At 43.8% G+C, this 16847-nt stretch overlaps 1 protein-coding gene and 1 long non-coding RNA gene across 3 annotated transcripts in view; one reads left to right on the top strand and one right to left on the bottom strand.

Annotated features, from left to right (window-relative positions):
• LOC110292152 (nuclear body protein SP140-like protein) overlaps positions 1-15965 on the top strand; it is a 44689-nt gene extending 28724 nt beyond the window's left edge. For both annotated transcript variants that reach the window (XM_021159313.2, XM_029474843.1), the window contains 9 exons: positions 1416-1520; positions 3444-3586; positions 6490-6537; positions 8768-8809; positions 12666-12781; positions 13474-13579; positions 13850-13927; positions 14119-14262; positions 15496-15965. In XM_021159313.2, coding sequence (XP_021014972.1) covers positions 1416-1520; positions 3444-3586; positions 6490-6537; positions 8768-8809; positions 12666-12781; positions 13474-13579; positions 13850-13927; positions 14119-14262; positions 15496-15594 — 881 coding nt within the window. In that variant the 3' untranslated portion in view covers positions 15595-15965. The remainder of the gene's footprint in view (positions 1-1415; positions 1521-3443; positions 3587-6489; positions 6538-8767; positions 8810-12665; positions 12782-13473; positions 13580-13849; positions 13928-14118; positions 14263-15495) is intronic.
• LOC110292532 overlaps positions 1-16847 on the bottom strand; it is a 44893-nt gene that overhangs the window by 22985 nt on the left and 5061 nt on the right. The window lies entirely within an intron of this gene.

The raw sequence follows: 16847 nt of genomic DNA on the forward strand, positions 1-16847 counted from the left end.
GCAGCAGACCTTATAGTCCCACAATGAAAATCACCACACGGCAATAGGGAGAAAAGATATCTCAATTTGCTGTGCTGGCTGATGCTGCTGCCAAAACTTTGACACCAAGCCAGGCTGGAGTAGAGGAGGGATAGTTGCCGGGATGAACCAGGTGGAAATCTCCCCAGTAGGCTATGAACATGGGACTTAAGAAGGAGGAGGAATGGGCTAGTCCCAAGCATGACTTAGCCTTCTAGAGTCTCAGTGGCATCTTGAACCAGGAGGAGGAGAGTTCCTTTGAAAGCCACTTTGAGTGGACGACCTTATGTTGCCTGGTGGTCCCACCATCCACAGAGAGGAAGCAAGAGTTTTAATTTCTATGACAGCGTATGCAGCTGAATTACCTACCAAGATGCCTCCTATTTACTCACTGTGTCTGAGAGAGTAACAAGAATTTTGATGCTGCAGCTGAAACAAGGTCCAGAGCCCTGGGCCACTACAAGACTGCCTGCCTTGACCTGCAGACTCTCAAGAGTGTATACAATCTCTGCCACACACAGGGTGCCACCCAGCAGTGATTGTACAAGAAGGTGACCAGAGTGTTGGGCAAAGACCTGAGTCCAAGTTTTCTCTTCTTTTGACCAAAATGGACTTGGACAAGTCCTTTGTCTCTCACCTCAGACTCATTTCTAACATTAAGAGGGTCATCTACGTCAACCCCTTCAGTCCATTGCAGGCTTGATCGCAAACTTAGTCTCAGTACCATGGACAGTTCACTGCAGGCTCCCTCCCACTCCATCAAAGTCTCTGCACTGATGGCAGGGAGAGCAAACTTCTCTTCTCTTCCTTGAGGTATTTTCATCTCTACTTCTGTGGAGTTGCATCTCTCCACCTCCTGTATTGTTTTCAGATTGTTCTAGAGCTATCTGGGCTTCTCTATCAGCTACAGACACAAAACACTCTTGTCAGGGAGAAATGAAGCAGGGCAGACATACAGATAAATTCGAATTGATCCACCCAGCTCTGCCTATCATCTCCTCTCCCTGCTCACCAAGTTAGTACTAAAATGGGGAGATAAGAGGACCATATCTGGCTACCATCTTTAGTAAATAGCACATCTGGACAGCTCCTGCCATAACCCAGCAACAGCTGTATGTTTCATGAAGCAATCAGTGGGGCTAACCAGAGTGAGTGGGAGTCAGGACAGTTTTATTGAATCCAGATTTCTCTGCTAATGTCTTATGTTTTTTTTTTTTTAATAAATTAGGGGTAAAGTATTTTGTCACTATGTATCTAATATGCCACTTGCAAGAAAGATTTAGAAGCTAGAGATGTAAGGGTCAAAATGTCCCAAGTGTTAAAGGAATGGCCCCAAGAGGGAGAAGGAGGAATTGAGCAACTGAAAAGTGAGACACAAGAAGAAATCCTCTTTTCAGGTCTAAGAAGACGCAGAAAAGAAAATGCCAATTTTAGTGCTGAGTTGCTTCCTGTGACGTGTGGTAACTTGAAGGGAGTGTTACACAAGGATAAATTCAAACAAGGTGGGTTTCATGGTTTTTATTTTGCAAATGCTAAATTTTAAAATCACATGCAATAGTGCAACTATTACTTAAGGAACTGTGGGGTAAGCATGGCTTGACATCAGGAAGGGATCCTGACGTGCTATTTTCACACTTGAAGAAACAATACATAATAGATGCTCACAACAATGTGAATATAGCCACGAGATGCCCAGAGACCAGAAAGAAGCCCATGAACTTCCGTCCATAGATGGAAACTACTGTGTAGTTTCATTCTGGTCAGACACAAATGGGAAGAGGCTATAAACATCTGTCTTCACATCCCTGCGTCATTAGCACCAGGGTATGACAGTCACGGGAAGACCATCACAGGACTGAGAATCAGAGAACCCAATTTCCAGCCTCAGATTGGCCAAACAAGATGTTCTCATTCTATAGAGGGAGGGAGGGGCTTTCTGAGCCTGAAATTTTTCATTTTGAAATAGAGGACAATAATTTAAAGCCTCATCCATGGGGATTAATGTATATCATTGATATAGCATATTCTTCAATAATATGCCATAAAGGTGTACAAGAAATAAAGCCTCAGTATGATGGTCTTCATCTCAGAGCTCTCTTAATAGAAGCCTGTGGATGACAGTTAACAGAAAAGATTACATTTTTACTCTATTTTTAAGAGTTTTAGTGAGTTATAATTCATACACTGTATAATTCAGCAATTAGAGTCTGTAGATAAATGGGATTTTCTTTTTTGGAACATCTGAAACAATTACCATGAGAATATATTTGCCTCCCTTTGTCACTCTACTAATCAATCGCCCACCTAATTCTGTTCTATAAATCTGCCCACTGTACCCATTTCATACAAACAACATTCTATAATATACACCACTTGTGACTGCCTGCTTTCATTTACCATGATGATTTCAAACCACACCTGTGTAGTTTATGCAAGATATAGTTTTCATTTCGGAATAACATGATATTCCATTGTATGCACATATTACATTTTCATCATTCCTTCATCAGTTTTGATTATTTCTGTTTTGGGATGTAATAAATAATGTTTGGAGAATTCAAGGACAACATGTGCAGGAATATACATACTCGGTTTGAGGCACACTGAAGGGAAGTTGCTGGGTCATGTGGTGAAAGATTATATGTTGAACTCACAACATAGTAAGGAATCAAATGTTTTTGGTGGTGGCTACACTGTTCTTTTTTTCCACCAGCAATGCAGGGGGCCTCCCACTTCCCTACGTCAAAAGCTGCTGTTTCCTTTCGTCTTCTCTTATGGTTATCCTGGTGGGTGTAAAATGGTGTGGTAGGAATTTTGTTTGCATTTTCATAATAATGAAGATGCCAAACACATCATTAGCATTTTAAAAAATCATAATCTCTATTTCCACGGGATAAGATTTATGTTTGATGCTGTCTACCTACGACTGCAGGGATGGACAAACACCTGTTCAGTATTCCCTTTAAATTGGATAGAAAATGATGTCACCTAATCCTGAGTTGCAGAAACCAGTGGCAGTCTTAGTCATAGCTGCAGGTTCTACCTCCACCTTGCCTGGGGCACCTGAGACTCTGGTTGTTCTCCAGTTTGAGACCTCAGCATCAGTCTAGACCCCAGTCACACTGTGGACCCCAGTCACACTGTGGAGTCGATTGCTGGCTTGTCTGTTTCTTGGTGACCCTGAAGTAGTTTTAAAAGGTGGTGATTATCATCTTTTTTTTCACGCATGAACATGAAAGAGATATGTAAAGTTTCATGAAGCTCTTAAGGGAACCCCGGGGTTGAGCTGGGACTCCCGAAGGCAGGCAGGAGGCTATTGACTTTCAGCACAGCTTTGATAGCTCTAGATCCAGTGTGGTGGGAGATCACGAATCTGGGCCCTAGGTACAAAGCAGGCTCAGAACTAACCTATTGTGGTCTTACAGGGATATCTGTGATGTCCATACAGTGTCAGGATGGAAACTGGTTCACACCCTCGGAATTTGAAACCATGGGAGGCTATGGAAAGTCAAAGAACTGGAAACTGAGCCTGCGCTGCCATAATTGGCCCCTGAAATTCCTAATCCAGGTATAGCAAATGAGGAGAGGGAGGTCAGTGCTTCAGATCAAATAACTATTGAGTTATGGGGAAGCCCTGATACTTCAGGAGAGAGACACCCTTTATTCACAGCCTCATGGAAGGTACACCCTTGTTGGTATTGACAAATGAGAGATACAGAACCTCTGAGGTGGAAATGGTCATTTTGAATAGGGGTTTTTGGAGAGAAATTTCTGCCTGAAGCCCAAGTAAGAGTTGACTGTCAAACAAGTGGGAGACAGTCTAGGGCAAAGAGGACATTCGAGGGCTGGAGAGATGGCTCAGTGGTTAAGAGCACTGACTGCTCTTCCAGAGGTCATGAGTTCAATTCCCAGCAACCACATGGTGGCTCACAACCATCTGTAATAGAATCTGATGCCCTCTTCTGGAGTGTCTGAAAACAGCTACAGTGTGCTCATATAAATATAGTTAATAAATCTTAAAAAAAAAAAAAAGAATAAGGACATTCAAACAGAGTTCCAATGAGGGCCCCTGTGTAGATATAGGGAGTGTGCTGTGTGTTTGGCGTAACCCATCCTTTAAGGTTTGTAAATGTAGCTTTTATTTGCTTGGAGTAATTATCATCTCTGAGGTTTACTGCCTCTGATGCTAACCTAAGCCTAGGCCTAGAAACTTCTAGCCTCTGTACAATCTTATCTAGGCCTAGAATGTTTTCAGCCTCTGAGACTTACTGCTGATTAAGCTCACCCTTTCTACTGCCTTCTGAACTGTGGCTGGTTCAACTCAGCTGTTCTGGCTCAAACGCCTCTCCAAGCTGACTGGTTCAACCTGCCTTCTCTCTCTCAGCCTCTCCTGAATTGCTCTGCTTGGCCTTATACTAACTTTGGCAATAAGTTCTAATCTTCTGGCTCCTTCTCATTCTCTGGCGCATTCTGTCCTCAGCTGTGTCTAGTTTGTTCTCTCTTCAGCTGGTCTCTCTCTTCAAAAGCTCTCCTGGTAAAACTGCCTCCTTCTCTTTTGTTTTCCTCTCACTGCACTGCCCCTTAAGTAGCTCCCCGTTCCTCTCTCTTCTCCTGAGAGCTGGGCAGATCCTATTTTGTCACATCTTTTTCTGATTTGTCACTTTATCTGCCACTCAATTAGACATCACTTCCAAACACTGGTGCTTCCTTCTACAATCTAACTTCACCTTCATTGTTTGGGATTAAAGGTGTGTACTAAGGGTATATCTGTATTCTAGCCAGAGGGATTAAAGTGTGACCTAAGAGCTGAGCCACACTATAAGTAGAAAAAGTTTTTTCAGTAAATAACACAATCTCAAGGTTCACAGTGTTAACAAATATCCTGCAACAGAGGTTGTTGGTGCAGGATTTAATGCCACTGTAATTACCCCAAATCCAAAACTCAGACAAGAAATCAGTTATATCCTTGAAGTTAGAAATGGCAGTTGAAGACAAAACATCTTGGCAAAAGCTTTAATCTCAGAACTTCGGATTCAGAGATAGGAAGATTTCTGTGTTTTCAAGGCTAGCTTGATCTAAATAGCAAGTTCCAAGACAACCAGGGCTAGGCAGAGAGATCCTGTTTCAAAAGAAAAAAGAGAAAAAAAGAAATGGAAGTTCAAATATATGCTCATCATTGCCATCATTATTTGGTGTACAAAGTTGAACCCAGGGCTTCAAGTGAACTAAAGAAGACCAGCTCTAAGCTAAGCCCAGCCTTCTTATTTTACTTTGTTCCTATGCTGCTATGATGAACACCATGACCAAAATCAACCTGTTGAAGGAAAGGGATTATTTGGCTTGCAGTGTACAATCCATTACAGTGGGAAGCCAAGGCAGGTACTCAAGACAGAAATATGGAGGCATGAACTGAAGCAGAAACCATTGCTTAAGGCTTGCTCCTTGGCTCATATTCAACTTCCATTATTATATAACTTCGGTATACCATTTCTAGGGATGGTACCACCCACAGGGGACTTCGATTTCCTATATGAATCCATTATCAAGAAAATGCTCCCACAGAATTGCCTATAGTTTATCTGAGATACACAATTCTTCAATTGATGTTTGCTCTTCTTAGGCATGTCAAATTGACAGCCAAACTAGCCAGGACACATCTTCAATGTTATTAGAAACAGCTGGTCTCAGACATGATTTCATCATCTCTCTATTTAGCAAGCCTGAGTATTTATTCTAGAATTCTTAGCTTAAATATCTCTTCCCTTCCTGACTGTCCTAGTCCTTCAGCTCCCAGAGCTCCTTCTTAAACTGTATGAGATTGGTTCTGTATGCTGGCAGCCACAGCACATGCCTTTAATCCAAACATTTCTGAGGCAGAGGGAGGTGCATCTCTGAGTTCAAGACCTCTACAGTAAAATGGCCAGGATACAGGAGCAGGAAAAAAAGGAGGAAGAGGAGAAGGAGGAGGAGGAGGAGGAAGAAGAAGGAGAGGAGAGGAGAAGGAGGAGGAGGAAGAGAAGGAGGAAGAAGAAAGAGGAGGAGGAGACAAGGAAAGAGATCCTTTTTCTTTCACGAGCTTTTTCCTCATCCCCCCCTCCTAAATCAGGATTTTTGTCTTTGTGTGCTCCAAATTCATCAGAGTCTGTGACACTCTATATGCAAGCAACGACTGGCTGTTGACTGGGTGGTCCTGGTGGAAAGTCAAGCTGAAGTGGGTCAGGTAGATTTAAAGGTTGAATCAGTGATTGTAGGAAAACATTCTCAGGACTTAAGGAAGATGCAGCAGAGAAAGATGGATGTAAGGTGGGTCTTTCTAGCTGTCACAGGCTAGAGTCCATAGGTAACAAGAGGGAAATGGAGTCAGACAACCTGGGTCTGAACCAGGCAGAACTTTTGGAAGGAGGTTGGAAATGCAAGACTCATACCACTGAAATACGGATACCTACATACTCAGGTCCTTTTATCTTGCAGAGAAATTTTCTACCCAATCCTCCACGGATATATCGCAAAAGAAAAGAGGTGAGTGCTCACCATGTGAGTTTTACACACAGCATCTTACTGATGGTGCCTAAGTTGGGCTGTTATCCTTAACGTCACCTCTCATTCCCTCCTCTACTGCCTTCTTTTCTGGTTTACAGCCTGTGTCTTCCTTCCCCCATGCTCTTGTATTGTGTGTAGAGCTACATCCTCCTTGAATGTTGACTGCTTTAAGTTGGAGAAGTTAGTATGTTATTAGCACAGACTTCAACAGGCCACATATCACTGAACTCTGGCTTCAAAGCTCACTAAGAATCTGAACTCCAGGCTAGCGTATAATTTGTCCTTGGCATTAGTGTCTAGCTTGCTTGAATTCTGAATCCCCAGGATGTTTTGCCCACTCCATTTTCTAGAAGGAAGCTACGATATAACTTGTCCAACAATTACTTTAAAGGCCAGTGCCTCTACCTTCCCCGGCATGCTAAAAGCATCTCAGTCTGGGTCTCTCAAACAAGCTAGAACTGTCCAGCCAACAAAACCATCCTTAATTCTTGGGTGCAATATTTCATAGCAACAAGAGGCAGTTGCCTCTTATTTTGTGTCTCTGTTTGTAAGAACAGAATTCCCAGAGAAACAGAATCCAAGATCCATTTCCATTTTTATAAGTCTCCCAGCTTCATCTGCTCAGAAGTGTGGACTCTGGAAATTTCTATGTCACAGTCAGCATCACATGCCAGCTTCTCAACTTATGATAGAGCTGTTTAAACTTGCTGGTGATGACTGGTTTGTGTCAGAAAGTCTTGGATTCTCATTACAACCATCACATCTGCATTGAGATACCCAGAGTCTCTTTTCCCAAGTGAAGCCTTATTTTCTCGTCTGTGTGATGCTTAATTACAAAGTATACACAGAATGCCCAAGGACTGGAAGAGAAGATTGTAACAGTAGCCCTGACTGACCCCAAGTATTTTGTCAAAGTTGCTATCTACATTAAACAATGACCAATAGGGTGAAGTAGGGAATTCTAGCACAGTGGGCAGTAGCAGGACCACCTCTCAGGTGAGTATATCTTACATCATGCTTGTCTCTAGCTCTCAGCCCAGGACTGGAGTTAAGAGCTGTGACTCCCTGTATCACAGAAGGGAAGGATGAAAAGTCACTACAGCAGATGTACTAAGCAATGTGAATTCTACTGTTGCCTCTTAACATTGCAGCCAGCATGGCATCCCTTTGAGTTTTGAATACAGAGGAGGGAGGCCAGCAAGAGGAAGAGATGTGGCCCTGGGAGCCTTGGTTTTATTTGATTTTCAGGGGGAGCTATAGAAGGTGATGGATTTTTCTCTCTGGGGTTACTTGGACTCTAGGATTCTGAGCCTTATGGGTCCTTGACTATGATTGGAACATCTTCAGCCTCATTCTCATGGTAGCTACTCTGCAGCGGGGTGCTGTTGGCCATGGTGGACATATCCTGGGTTGGCAAAGAGAAAGAAAATAGCCTAGAGCCTTGAATGTTTGAGGCTAAGTAGAATTATTCATTTAGAAACCAGACCCTGCTTCCTTGCATGACTTCACAAAGGCTCCTTGGGGACTAGAGCCAGCAAGGGGACCTTGCTTTAATCCAAACAATAGTTTGATGATCCTCTTTTTCTCCTAGTAGATGCACACGTCCATAAAAATAGATATGGGGGGGGTAGCTATTTTAAGAGAAACACTTTAGGTAGAATGAATTGAACCAGTATTTTCAATCAATGAGTTCAAGAGTGAATACACTCTGTTAACAGTTCCTGGGAACCCCCTGAAGGTGCACGAGGCCACAACTTCTACAGACTTGGGTCAAAGTAAGATTGAGAAACACGTGTGACTGGTCAGGATGGAAAATCCCTAGTGAGAGATTAGGGAGAGGCCTTATGTGACTACAGTGTCTCCTTTGATCTTGTTGTTGGCTTTATCCTCTAATTTGTTTAGATGGGAACTATAAACAAGCTCAACACTTGAGCTGTTCCTACCTAAGAGCCTCTAAATAATTAAGCAAATTTTATAGGCAAGATGACGCAAGGCTGGAATCCCAGCACATGGAATGCAGAAGCAGAAGGATCAGGAGTTCAAGTTTAGCCTTGGCTATATAGGGAGTCCAAGGCTAGCCTGGGCTAAATTGAGACATATCTCAGAAGTAAGATTAATGCTGGTGATGATAAAACAAATTTAAGCAACTGTCATTTGACTGTTTGAATGAATAATCAGATCTTATACTCACTCAAATCTTCTCTTTCAGCAGAGAACACAGAACTTGCATCGTTCCCCAGCTGACTCTAGTGTAAGTACTGACTCCTAGCTACAATTCCTGAAAGGCCCTGGCTCGTTGGTGCTTTGCCTGTGACTTGGTTGCCTCTCCCTTAAAGAGACTCAACTCTCAATTTAGGTATGCTGTATGGGTGAAGTGCCATCATTACCAGACCTGTCCCACAACCAAGGCAGGAGGAGCCACACTGGGTGTTTGGGTCAGAAACATCCTACTACATGGCCAGCATGGGTTCTTGTATCCTCATTTACCCTAGAGGTGGGAGATAGAGTTCTAGATCACTGGAGTCCCTGGGACAGAACCTGACATAGCAGTGGGCCTGGCTGGCTTTGGATGAAGGGTAAGAGCAAATACAGGAGGAGACAGCATTTGCAAAGGGCAGTGTATGGAAAGAAAACATCCTAGCATGTATCCAGTGTGCAGGTAGAACTCAGGAGGCCGGGCCTCCTGTGCAAGTTCTAGGTCTGGACCTCTCCTTGTCCTGCAGAAAGTTGCCTACAGAGTGAGTGGGCTTTCACAGAAACCCTGGGGCCAGGTCTGAAGAGAGCCATGGGGGTCCACTGCTGATCGGAAGCAAAACCATCACACTGAGCAAATCACTGTTTTTTTTCTGTGTCAGCTTGGCTGGTGTTTGGGCATAGGCAAACCATCCTAACACCTAAGGTCCTGTCCATTCTCTGCTTGCCAGTATCCTTGGACTTTGTGGATCTTGCTAGAATAAAGAAACGTTTTAAATAAGCTTAAAGGTTAGTGTTCAGAAGACAAAGAGTCCGGTGCATTTGGGAAGTGAGAGGTTTGAAGCAGGATAGGTTTGTCATGTATGGAGCATGTTATAAATGGTAGAGACAAAGAAAAGATCAGGGTACAGTAGGAACATGGCCCAGAGTTTAGCAGGATGAGTTTGAGCTGCATCCAGGGAGCCCTAGAGGAGACATGGCTGGGCATTAAAACACAAGGAGCTGAGGAGAGATGAGACACCATGAAGCTGAGGACACAGGTGGAAACTGCAGCAGGAGAGTGACTCTAATCATCTGGACAGACTGTAGCTAAGGATGGAAATCTGGGGAATTCCATCCTTTGCATGTGGAGGAGGAGAAGGACCTGGGAAGGAAAGTGGTCCAGCAGTCAGGTGATACAGCAAACCACCAAGACTGATGCAGAAGGACCGATTTCTCCTGAAGACAGAGATGGCCCTGGGCACAGAATGGTTGGCCCTATCGCCTTGGCTACTTCTCCCACTCACTCACCCAGTGGTGGCCCAGTCCTCAAGCTACGCTTGTATTTGTCCCTTAGACAATCACAGGAAAGTGATTTCCCAACAGCCCATGGACTACGTAGAGGTGTTTCTTCCCCTCTTTTACACCATATCTTCTTCCTTCTCTTCCTCTCTTCTTTCCCTGATATTTTTGAGAAAGGGTCTCATGTAGACCAAAATAACCACAAACTCACTATGTAGCCAAGGGTCCTGACCTTCCTGTCTTGACTTTCCTACTATGTGCCACCATACCTGAATTGTGATTTTTCTGTGTTCCTATAGAACCACCTCTCATTTCTCACACTGTCACCATTCTCCTTGAAGTTGGGACCAGGAACGCATGTGTTCCTCTCCACATGTTATTCTGATTCTTCCTGGTTCCCGTGGTAACAGAAGTCATAGGAAACCCCAGCAACATACCAAGGGAGGTTGTGAGGAACTCATTTGAATACCTTTCTGAATGGCAGAAACAAAACCCACTAAAACTCTCCCATGAGGACAGAGTGGGGCAGGGAACTAATAGACCATCCTAGGCTCTCTCAACTATTTACGGTTTTTGTCTGTGTGTGTTTCATTGTTGTTGTTGTTACAAGGCTTCAAGCTGTCTTCAAAACCATGACTGTACTGCCTTAATCTCCTCAATGGGGTGCCTTAATCCATATACCCACCCCATTTCTGACTTTTCCAGATGTTTAGGCAGTATATAACATTGAGCCTTAATTTTGGTGTTATGCCAAGCTTCCCACAGGCAGCAGCAGTTTGGTCATAGTCCACTTCTGCTACTCCTTGAACACACATGTATTTGTACATTGGTTTTGATAAATAGATCTTACTCTATAGTAACAAAGAACAAATAATGTCAAAGATTAGCTTTTCTAGATGGAAATTAACTTTGACTCCAGGCAGTCTGTGTTAGTCTTGGTAAGACGTTCAAACCTCTGTTGACTTGAGGGATTCTTTTCCCTTTCATAGGACAAAGTATCTTTTATGCCTGCAGAGAGCAGTGCATTAACGAGTGCATGTTCATGTTCCTCTTACTTTCTCTGCTCTCATACCCAGGAAGCCACAGTGGCTGGGTCTAACTATAATGACCCCAACCTAGAATACACATCTGAAGAGGTTCTCTTCTCAGATGATTCTTCTGTTGGGGTTTTATGGCTGTGAAGAGACACCATGACTAAAGCAACTCTTATAAAGGAAAACATTTAATTGGGGCTGGCTTACAGTTTCAGCAGATTAGTCCTTTATCATCATAGTGGGAAGCATGGCAGCATCCAGGCAGATATGATGCTGGAGAAGAAGCCGAGAGTTCTACATCTAGATGTGCAGGCAGCAGAAGGAGCTTATGTGTCATACTGGGTGTAGCTTGAGCATGTATAACCTCAAAACCCATCTTCACAGTAAAACCCCACCTTCAACAAGGCCACACCCACTCCAACAAGGTCACATCTCCTAATAGTGCTACTTCCTATGAGCCAAGCATTCAAACACATTATTAACCTATGGAGAGCCATATCTACTCAAACCCCTACAATTCTAGATTATAACAAGTTCAAGAATAAACTTACCATGTCAATCTCCAACCCTGAGTGACTGACATGACTACAGTCCTTGGATTTTAGTGACAGTGACTCATGTCTCAACATGCCCATTCTCTTTGGTCTTGTGGGATTTTCTACAGGGTTCCAAAAGCCACAGATTATTTTTTGTTTTTTGTTTTCTTCCTTGAACCCACTTGCCTGGTCATCTGTAGTCATATCCTGCCATCTCAGAGGCCCTACCACAGGCTCTGGGCCCTCTAGACAGAAATCTCTACAGATTCTTTCTTCAATTCATGGTATGCTCACTGCTTAATTTACAGGATGTGGTATTCTCTTAGTTTATTCAATTCAATTAAATCCCTAGTACATCTCCCTTAGAGAGTCAATGTCATTATTGTTATAGAGGCAAGTGAACTAAGTATTTTATTTCAGAAACTTCTTTTATCTACATGCTAGAAATATTAGATTATGTAAAATCTTGTTTTATGGCTAATTGTCTTAGTTAGGGTTTTATTGCTGTGAAGATATAACATGACCAGGGCAACTCTTATAAAAATTTTTGTTTACATTGGGTCTGGCTTACGGTTCAGAGGTCTAGTCCATTATCATCATGGCAGGAAGCATGGCAGCATGCTGGCTGACATGGTACTGGAGCAGTAGCTGGGAGTTTTGCAACTGGATTAGAAGGCAGCAGAAAGTGATTGTGAACCTCTAGGTCTGGTTTGAACTACCTAGAACTCAAAGTCTGCCCCCTAGTGATGGAATTCCTCCAACAAAGCCATACTGGTTTCAACAAGGCCACACCTCCTAATAGCACCACTCCCTATGGGGGCCATTTTTATTCAAGCCAGCACCCTAAGATTCTGGGTCAGGATCTTTGGTTTCACAGGGAAGATGGGGTCTGGTTCATGCCTCCCTTCTCCCAGACTTCACTGAAGACCAGAAAGCCTTGTTTTGCAAATTGTGTTCCATGTTTTTCCTAAATCTACCAGGCAGAAGCATCGATTTCCTTGTAGATTCGTGAAAAGGCCACCTTGTGGAAGATTGCCAATGATGATGATGTTCTATTTTCTAGATTCAGAACTCAGATGAATGTGAGGTGTGCCGGGATGGAGGAACACTCTTCTGCTGTGATACTTGTACCAGAGCCTTCCATGAGGACTGTCATATCCCAACAGTAGAAGCTGAGATGTAAGTGGAATGTGATCCCTTCTCTGTCTCCTAGTACCTCCGCCTTGTTATATGCATCATCCTATGGAGTGGTAGTGTGGGTCTTGAGGTGGGAAACACAGGGGCTCTTAACAGATACCAAACAGGAAGACCCAGAGAGCTGTCTCAAGATGCTGTCAGCAAAAGGTTAATATTCTCTGTGTTAGGGAGCCATCTCTCCTGATATAAAGGCTGGGTCCTTTGCCTACACACCACTACTGCCTTTTCTCAAAGTTGTGCACCAAACCCTCTTGTCCAAAAGATTGGGGGTAGAATACACTACTTTTGTTTTCTATGTACTTATGAAAGAAAAATAAGCATGACTGACTACTTCCCACATTTCACCACATTGCAATGGACTCTTTGAAGTTCAAGATTCCCAGAATTTTTTTGAAAACCATTTTACTGTGCCTAGTCTCCATGTGCTCCCAGCAACCTCTGTCAGGAAATGGGGACCCACCACTCATTACAAAGCCCACTTTCCAAGGGCTGCCTCCTGCCATGACATTGACAGGGGGCTGGCAACTTAAGATTCTAAGTGGGGTCCTTCAGTGTCCGAGAATCCTTGCCCCAGATAGACTGTCAGCCATTCCCGAAAGCATAATAGCAGGCATAGGAACAGTGGCTGTTTTCACTGGTCATGTCCTCTGCTCACTTCCTGTCCATCCTTTCAGAACACCATGGAGTTGCATCTTCTGTAAGATGCAGTCCTTAGGAAGTCAACCGAGTCTTCCAGAATCTGAGATACTGCAGAGGGGGATGGTTCCCCAGGAACAGTTGGTGAGTCACTGTGAACCAATCTTTTCTCCTTTTCCCTGGATAAGGACAGACAGTCTTGGAGCCAGAAGAATAGCATTCACAGAGAGCCTGCTCCATCATAGTGCTGTTGCAGCATATAATTTGGTATAAAATTCAGTCATACAAGTTTATAACCAAGAGGCACTCATGTTGGGCAGATTTGCAGATGGGTTTGAGCGGTGCCTCCCCCCTGGGTACATGTATAGACTCTGCCTTTCTAAGTCACTTTGACTGAGTCCCTTTTTCTTGCAGAGGTGTGAGTATGTTCTCTTGAGAGTCTATTGCTGTTCTGAGAGCTCCTTTTTTTCCAAGATGCCATATTATTATTATGTAAGTAACGGTGGTGAACCCCTGGTCCCTGGCTTCCATGATGTCTCATGACTGAGAGGGCCATTGTGGGATTTGTGATCTTAATCCCTGAGGGGCACAGGCTCTGTTGTTTCTGTAGACTTTCTGGGACCCCATGGAAGGTAAATGCTGAGCCGTGGCATTCATTCTCCTGTGGCTATTTCCCTCACCAGTTTAGAGAGATGACTGTGGGTGTGCAAGAGCCTATGTGGTTGGACATAATCAAGAAAAAGCTGAGTGACCAGGCTTACTGCCAAGTAGAAGACTTTGTGCATGACATGAGGCTCATCTTCCGGAATCACAAAATCACGTTCAAGGTCAGCATCCATTGGTGCCTGCATCTCATCTTCAGGGTTACTCTGCATCCATTTTCTGCATGCTGGAAAGTTTAGTGTCATACATCTTCCTGTAATAAGGATCAATAAATAAGAGATCTGGAAGCGCCAGACACAGTGGTACAAGCCTGGGATGGTAGCATTCAAAAGGCTGATGGAGGAAGAATGTCTTGTGTTCAAAGCCTTCCTGGTATGAGACTATCTCAAAAAAGAAAAAGAGATCTGGAAGTGGATTTTCTTTTTGGTTTAAGATCTAGAATGTGTTTCACTAACAGGAAGGTTCCCAGCACAAGAGACCTAACTTCTTTCCTGGTCTACAAAGCTATTGGGTCACAAAGAGGAAAATTAAGCCAACACCCCCAATACACACACACACACACACACACACAGAGGAGAATAATTTTAAAAATATATGTATGTCAAAGGTGGGCATGGTGGCATAGGATTTTAATCCCAGCATATGGGAGGCAGATGTAGGCAGATCTCTGAGTCTGAGGCTAGCCCAGTCTATATATAGAACAAGTTCAAGGATATCCAGGACTACACAGAGAAATCCTATCTGGAACCCCCCCACCCTGTGTGTGTGTGTGTGTGTGTGTGTGTGTGTGTGTGTTTGGGAAAAGACACAGTGTGTGTGCATTTGAGTGTAGAAGTCTGTGGAGTCCAGAGGCATCAGTACAGTGAATTGAATTGGGTCTTTAGCAAGAGTACTATATGCTTAATCACCGCTCCACCTCTCTAGATCCTAGCTTAAATCTTTGTGTGAGTATATGAATATATGTGATGTGTATGTACACGAGTGTGTGCATGTTTATGTGAAAGTTCAGATGTGTGTGTCATAATAGTCACGAAAGTCAAAGTAGAGGGCAACCATGTGTGTCGTTTTTTTCCATCTCAGCTTCTTTGAGACAAGGCAACTGTCGACCACAGTGGAGTGCATGTAGCTTTCCACAGGCTTGGGGGGATCTGAACTCAGGTCCTCTCACTTGTGTGGCAAACACTGACCCACTGAGGCATCTCCCCAGCCCGAGATTGCCTCTTACTCCCCATAGGCAAGATTCTCAGAAATACCAAACTCTAAGGTCCTTTACATGTGAATGAACCACGCACCTAACGGAGATCCTCAGAGAATAGAAGTACCAAGAGGGAGGATGTGTTTCTGTCACTGATAATGAGTACCACCATTCTTGTCTGCCTTATGCTTTTTTTTTCTAGGACCCTAAGTTTGGTGAAATGGGACTTAGACTGGAGTCTAAGTTTGAGAAGAGTTTCAAGGAAGTGTTTGCTATTCGGGAAACAAATGAAAATAGTTGACTGAAATCAGAGACATGGCTGGTGTCCTGGCACAGTCTGCACACCTGGCCATGTCTGGCCCACCTGCAGCAGCAATGAGTGTTCTTTACAGACACTATCATTCCCGGATGATTACTCTTGGTCATATGGAAACAGGTGCAGCTGGGAGTTACAACTCCTGGCCTGGGGTCCATCCCCCTTTCTCCCCATGAAATCAAGAGTATGGTGCATTGCTGCTCTCTGCTCTTCAAGGGTCTAGGCTGGAGCCTGTCTCCAGCTGGCTTTGCTACACCACCACTCCAACCCCCTCCCCCAACATATATGTTGTTTTTCTTGTCTCTTACTCTCCTGAGAGCAATCCACAATAAACCATAAGCTTCCAAGACTTCAAACCATGTGGTGGCTCATTCCTGTAGCTTCAGTCCTTGAGAGGCTGAGGCAGGAGGATAGCTGCAAATGAAATGCGAGCCTGGGCTACATAGTGACTCTCAGCTACCCTGGCTTATAAAGGTTTCTGGAAAAAACAAACCACTCATCAAGTAAGACAGAAAAAGGCTCTCAACTCAGGACCTGTGTCTAGAAGACTCACTATAAGATAATGTCCCAGAGGCAAAGCCTTAGGGTGGGGTTCTCAAGGTAGGTCACTGTCCAACCAAAGGTTCTCAGGTGTTAAACCAGCACTGGGGCCAAATTTTAACCTGTAGAAAGGCATTACAGACGATGTGAGCTACACATAAAGTGGAATATTTGACACAAAGTGGCATATTTGATAGTAGATGGAGAAAAGGTCACTGAAAGAAAGATGGGGTCTGGTGACACTTGCTGCGTTGCACTAATAGATGGATATTAGTTCCTTAGATCTAGCAATCCCAAGTAATCATGAGGAAAGAGTCACTCATACCTGCAGCCATAAGTCAGACTGCAGCAAAAGCATGTATGTGCTGGGCCCTTGTGTTCACAAAGACAGAACTCCCAAGAAGACTGCATTCTAGGTTCAGGAAGTGTCTTGTGCCAATGTCAGGGTTCTGAGACTCAGAGTGAGGACTTTGAACCTGTTTCCCTGAACCTATTTGTCTATGAGAGAATCCCTTTACTCTTCCTTGGAATTAAGAGCCATCTGTGTCCCCCATCTAGCTTGAATAAAGACTACACAGGGGCCTCCCAGCATGGCTCAGTAGACAAACCAAGGTTAGGGCTGGAAGCCATGTGAAAGGGGCCTCACATTAAAGGAGTGACAAGCCTAGCCTACAGGAGAGGCATGGAGATTGTGTTTG

This window comes from Mus caroli, chromosome 1 (assembly GCF_900094665.2).
Source record: "Mus caroli chromosome 1, CAROLI_EIJ_v1.1, whole genome shotgun sequence".
In the NCBI taxonomy this organism is placed as follows: Eukaryota; Metazoa; Chordata; class Mammalia; order Rodentia; family Muridae; genus Mus; species Mus caroli.